Raw genomic sequence first — 6,000 nt, 5'->3', positions numbered from 1 at the left:
GGCCTGATCCTAGATCAGCACTTCTGCTTTGTAAATACAGGCCCAGGTGAAGTTTAGACACACCCACAGAGTGCATATTACTCAGAGCAAAGGAAGAGGGGGAAAGAGAGATACTACAGTGCATGTGATGTTAAGAGAGAGAGCGGGTGGGGCACTGTAGTGAGTTAGTTTTCACAGGGCCAAAACCTGTTGTGGCTTTACATAGACAGACGGCCTGTATGATACTATACAGTGGTGTGGGGCTCCAACACCCAGAGGACTGTACAGAGACACGGCACTGTGTGGACACACAAGAAAATCAGGAAAACTTCATCAGCATGCAGAGTAAGTTATATACCTTTATATATAATGACCTTTGATCCCTTTCATAGGCCTGTTATATAATCGCAATCTCATAGGTTAACCTCGAATTGGTTACCAGTAATGATTGTAAACTTTCTTGGACATTGGAGTTTTTTCACAGTATGTGGTTGAATAGTTTTCATCAGTCTGTTTAAAGAAATATTGATGTAGTATGGAACATAACGTACAAAAATCTGACTCAGTGGTGTGGGAGGAGAAATGATCAAGGTCCCACATTGTGATTGAAAGTCAATGTGAATTATTAGTGTATTTTTTGGGTATTTTTTTGTGCATGAATTTGATGATACTTGTGTAGAAATTGACATTGGTGATTCTGCCATATGCTCTCACTTCAAAATGTCAAACTTCCTGTATTTGAGGAGCTGAAGTTTTGCTAAAAGAGTATCGTTATTGGAAGTTGAAAAGGCATTTATTGAAACATGGCTGGTGTCATTTCAGTTTATATAGGCACAGTGCACTCACTACCTTTGAAAAGAAGTGCTCTAAATAGGCAATATGGTGCAATTTGAGACACAACCAAACTGTGTGGTACCATCCAGGATGATTAGTTGTTCTTTAAACCTAGAGCAGGTGCATGGTAGAGGTACAGCCTGCATTTCGACATTCCAGGGATGGTTTACAGCTGAAGCATACGGATCAATCTTTTTCACAACCCGTTTCCTGATAGGAGTGAGCGAGCCTTGTGTTGGTGTTTGTATTTGTGTTTAATTGCAGGTAGTGCATTAATGAAGTTAGAGCTGTTGAGCTCTTTTGAATTTCCTGTCATTTTTTGTTAACCAGCCATGAACACTCTCTCTCTCTCGCCTATCTCCTCTCTCTTTCCTCTCTTTTTCTCTCTCTGCCTCTCTTACACACTCACTCACCCACACACGCGGTCTCTGTCTCACCCACTCTCTCTATCTCTCGCTCTCTCTCTCTCTCTCCCCCGTCAAGGTGTGAGTTCCCCAGGGAGGGGGGGAACCCTGTCGGAGGAGTCGTTCCAGTGTTCTATCTGCCTGGAGGTCTTTGTGGAGCCCGTCTCTACCCCCTGCGGACACAGCTTCTGCAAGGCCTGTCTGCAGGTATCACATTTACTTTATAAAGCCCTTGTTACATCATCAGCTATCACAAGGTACTTTGCAGTTACCTGGCCTAGAGCCCAAAGAGTAGGCAAAGCAGAAGCAAAAGTTCAGTGGCTAGGAAAAACTAGAGCAATAGAGAGGAACGCGGCTATGAGGGGTGGCTGAAACTGACGCTGTTATTCCAACCCCTCGTGGGTGTGTGTGTTTTCATGGACTATAAGGAAAATGAATCAATAACCTTCTTCTCCTGCTGCTCCTCCTCCTAAGGGCTACTGGGACCACAGCAAGAAGTTCCTGTGCCCCATGTGTAAGAAGAGCTACAGCCGGAGGCCGGAGCTCAGCATCAACCGGGTCCTCGCCGAGATCGCTGCCCACTTCCAGGGCCTCGAAGTAGGGGCTGTTTCACCAAACACGAAGGGGGGTGTGGTGGCTGGGAGTCCGGTGGCGGGTCACAGGGTTCATGGAGAGTCACCAGCAGCTGCGGCGGAGGGTGGAGAGTTTGCCCGGGCAGGCGAGGTGCCGTGTGATGCGTGCATCGGGAGGAAGATGAGGGCACTAAAGTCGTGTCTCAACTGTCCAGGGTCATTCTGTGAGGCACATCTCCGACATCATAAGTGAGAAATAACACAAATAATTGATTTGCTTTTATCTTCTTCTCTTTATTTCTTTCACATTTTACGTCATCGTACATCTAACTGTGAGATTTAGATAAACATCCCCTGTTGTGTCCTTGGAATTCCAAAAAAGGTGAAAGGTGATTTAAAAAAATTTTTTGTTGCAGCAGTAATTTATGGGAGTCAACCATCCTTGTTTCTAACCCCGCGGACTACATGACTATGCCCAGAAAAGCACACCATTCCTTTGTTACCGCCAACACACCTAACCTAAAATGAATGTTAACACAGGAAGGTGAAGTCTCTGACGTTTCACCGCCTCGTGGAGCCTGTGCATCATCTGGAGGAGAAGCTCTGTAAGAAGCATGAGCGCCTGCTGGAAGTCTACTGCCGCAACGACCACGGCTGTGTCTGTATCTCCTGTGCCGAGGCCACCCACAAGACTCACGAGATCGTCTCGGTTGACCGCGAGTGGAAGAAAAAGATGGTGAGTCCAGGGAAGAACAGGGTGGTAGGGTGGATGGGGACAGTAGGCAGATAGAAAGGCAGGCATTAGCTCAGCAGGTTTACATTTTAGCTGATGAGATTGTTTCTCTCGCAGTCTTGTGGCGCTCTGGAGTCCATCGTGGGTCAAAATTGCATTGATAGAGTAATGCCCAAAGTAAAAGTTACAATAAAAAATGGGTGGTTCTATCCCTGAATGCTGATTGGCTGACAGTCGTTGTATATCAGACTTTATACGACAAAACATTGTCACATCTGTTCGTGCAACTCCCTCTACTGCTTATCCTGTGTCTCCTTGAACTGCCACCACTCCCCCAGTACTCTCTCCCTCTCCCCATCTTCTTGTGTGTGTGTGTCTGTGTGATTGTGTGGGAGGAGACAGGTGTCCTGGAGTCAGAGCAGATCCCCACCAGCTGTAACCAGTTCCTTAATCAAGACCTCTACAAATACTCAGCCCTGCCACTTCCACACTGCCAGATCATAATCTCTGCTCATTCCTCCCGCTCTGACTCTGGTCCCTGTCTCCAGTTCCACGTCTCATCATCCTGCTACTCTGTCCTGGATTCCCCACTCTACTACTCCCTTGGATTCCCCTCCGGACCTGCTTACCCTGTCCCAACCCCTCTCGCTCCAGCCTCAGCCTCCACACCTGGTTTCCTGCAACCCACCCGAGCTTCCCCTAGCCTGCACTCCGTCTTCCCCCTGTGTTTCAATAAATACCTTGGTTACTTCATCCCAGTCTCCTCATCTGAGTCTGCTCTTGGGTTCCCTTGTTCCACTCCTTGTAACAGTACGATCTGGCCAAAGAGATGAACCCAGCAGACTCAAATACTCTCTACCAAACCCTCGCTGGCCAAGGTGCCCTGCTCGAGCAACATGACCAAGCCCTAAAAACCCTTCTGGAGCACATCAAGGAGTTTTCACGGAACCTTCGCCCAGAGCTCACAACCAGTCCCAAGCCATTCTTCTCCACTCCAGGAGCCGTTTGCTCCAACTCCCGAGCATTAATATGGCAACCTCGGAGCTTGCAGAGCCTTTTTGGTACAATGTTCACTATTATTTGAGCAACAGCCCTACTCTTATGCTAGCGAACAGGCCAAGATTTCCTTCCTGATTGGCTGCCTCCATGGAGCAGCGCTTTCCTGGGCCACGGCGGTGTGGGAGAGACAGTACTCTCAGTACTCCAGATTCACGTAGGAGATGAAGACAGTCTTCGACCACCTGGTCTGCGGTAAGGATGCCGCTAATTGACTCCTGTCCCTCCATCAAGGCTCCCATAGTTTTGCTGAGATGGCATGTGAGTTTCGCATCCTCGTCACTAAGAGTGGCTGGAATGAGGAGGCCCTTCAAGGAGCATTCCGGAACGCGCTCACTGAGACCCTCAAGGACGAGTTGGTGTCCAGGGATGAGCCTGATGGACTTGGTGAACTCAACTCTCTTGCTATCCGCATCGACAACCGTCTCCGTGAGCGTCGGAGGGAGAGGGTAGGTAGGGTTGCATGCCCCATAACATCTGCTTCAGTGCCTTGTCCTCCTTCTCTGACTGCATCCCTTTCCAAGGCACTCCCAGATCTGGAACACATGCAGCTCGTCCGGCCAATCTCTATCCAGAACAGTCAGTGGCGAATTGGCGCTAAGAGCTGCCTATACTGTGGCCAGGTTGGTCACTTTGTCTCCACTTTTTTTCAACCAGCCTGACCCGGGTAACGGTCCTAGTAATGCTCTGTTTGTTCCTGATTGTGTTCGCTCTGATGTTCTTCAGTGGGGCCATTCTACCCACCTCACCTGTCACCCTGGTATGACCCGGACCCTCGCCTTCCTGCGTCAGCGCTTTTGGTGGCCCACCATGTAGAGAGATGTCCGGGAGTTTGTCTCAGCCTGTTCGGTTTGTGCCCTGAGCAAAACCTCCACCAAACCCACTTCTGGTCTGCTCCACCCTCTTCCAATACCCAGTCATCCCTGGTCACACATAGCTCTGGACTTCGTCACTGGCCTTCCCGCATCTAACAGGAACTCCGTCATCCTCACCATTATTGACAGGTTTTCCAAAATTGCTCACTTCATTCCCCTCTCCAAGCTCCCGTCCTCCAGGGAGACTGCAGACCTGTTAGTATCCTATGTGTTTCATCTGTTATGGCATCCCCACTGAAGTATGGCTCTCTTCGAAGGACCTGCCGTTGAAGGTGGCATCGAAGAAATCCCCCCCCCCGTGTCATTAACCCTTGATACTCCCAGCCTCTCTCAGGATCCATCCTAACTTCCATGTTTCCCTGATAAACCTGTCTGCTCCAGTCCCCTGTCTCCTCCTGTAGCAGCTCCGCCACCCCCTCGGCTCATTGATGACCATCCTGCCTATACCGTCCGGCAACTTTTGGATGTGCACCGTCGGGGTCGTGGCTGGCAGTACCTGGTGGACTGGGAGGGATACGGGCCTGGGGAGTGCTGCTGGGTGCCCAGCCGTCACATTCTGGACCCCTCCCTCTTATGGGATTTCTATACCTCACATCCAGATAAGTCTGGTCGGGCGGAGGGGGGGGGTACTGTCACATCTGTTCCGCAATACCCTCTCCACCCTTATCCTGTGTCTCCTTGAACTGCCACCACTCCCCCAGTACTCTCTCCCTCTCTCTGTGTGTGTGTGTGTGATTGTGTGGCTGGAGACAGGTGTGCTGGAGAGCATATCCCCACCAGCTGCAACCTGTTCCTTAATCAAGACCTCTACAAATACTCAGCCCTGCCACTTCCACACTGCCAGATCGTAATCTTTGCTCATTCCGCCTGCTCTGACTCTAGTCCCTGTCTCCAGTTCCAAGTCTCATCATCCTGCTACTCTGTCCTGGATTCCCCACTCTACTACTCCCTTGGATTGCCCTCCGGACCTGCTTACCCTGTCCCAACCCCTCTCACTCCAGCCTGGTTTCCTGCAACCCACCCGAGCTTCCCCTGGCCTGCACTCCATTTTCCATACCTTGGTTACTTCATCCCAGTCTCCTCGTCTGAGTCTGCTCTTGGGTTCCCCTCTTCCACTCCTCGTAACAAACATACATTTATACTGCTCTAATTACTTTGGTAACCAGTTTATAATAGCAATAAGGCACCTCAGGGTTTGCGCTATATGGCCAATATACCACGGCTGAGGGCTGTATCCAGGCAATCCGCGTTGCGTCGTTCATACGAACAGCCCTTGGCCATGGTATATTGGCCATATACCAACCCCCCTCGTGCCTTATTGCTTAACTATACAGCTGTTTATAGCCCATAGACTACTCCATATCAGCTTGTGTCTTTACATGTGAAAAATTGTTTGGTAAAAATTGATAAATGAAGTCCAGTGAACCTGCCTTATGTGTATAATGTAGAGTATTAAACAGTATCTCTTGGATCTGGGTGCTGATCTAGGGTCGATGCAATCTTATGATTTAATAGACAAAACTGACCCCAGATTAGCTACCATGAGA

General features: G+C 49.4%; 1 protein-coding gene across 1 annotated transcript in view; it reads left to right on the top strand.

Moving 5' to 3' along the window:
• Positions 1–212: 212 nt before the first annotated feature.
• The window catches only part of LOC139379179 (uncharacterized), a 29,262-nt gene continuing 23,474 nt past the window's right edge, over positions 213–6,000 (top strand). Inside the window, exons 1-4 of the mRNA XM_071122004.1 lie at positions 213–324; positions 1,297–1,424; positions 1,692–2,038; positions 2,330–2,525. Of these exons, the coding sequence (XP_070978105.1) occupies positions 219–324; positions 1,297–1,424; positions 1,692–2,038; positions 2,330–2,525 (777 nt within the window). The 5' untranslated portion in view covers positions 213–218. The remainder of the gene's footprint in view (positions 325–1,296; positions 1,425–1,691; positions 2,039–2,329; positions 2,526–6,000) is intronic.

Source organism: Oncorhynchus clarkii, chromosome 21 (assembly GCF_045791955.1).
Source record: "Oncorhynchus clarkii lewisi isolate Uvic-CL-2024 chromosome 21, UVic_Ocla_1.0, whole genome shotgun sequence".
Taxonomy (NCBI): Eukaryota; Metazoa; Chordata; class Actinopteri; order Salmoniformes; family Salmonidae; genus Oncorhynchus; species Oncorhynchus clarkii.
This window is presented reverse-complemented; position numbering and strand designations above follow the sequence as displayed.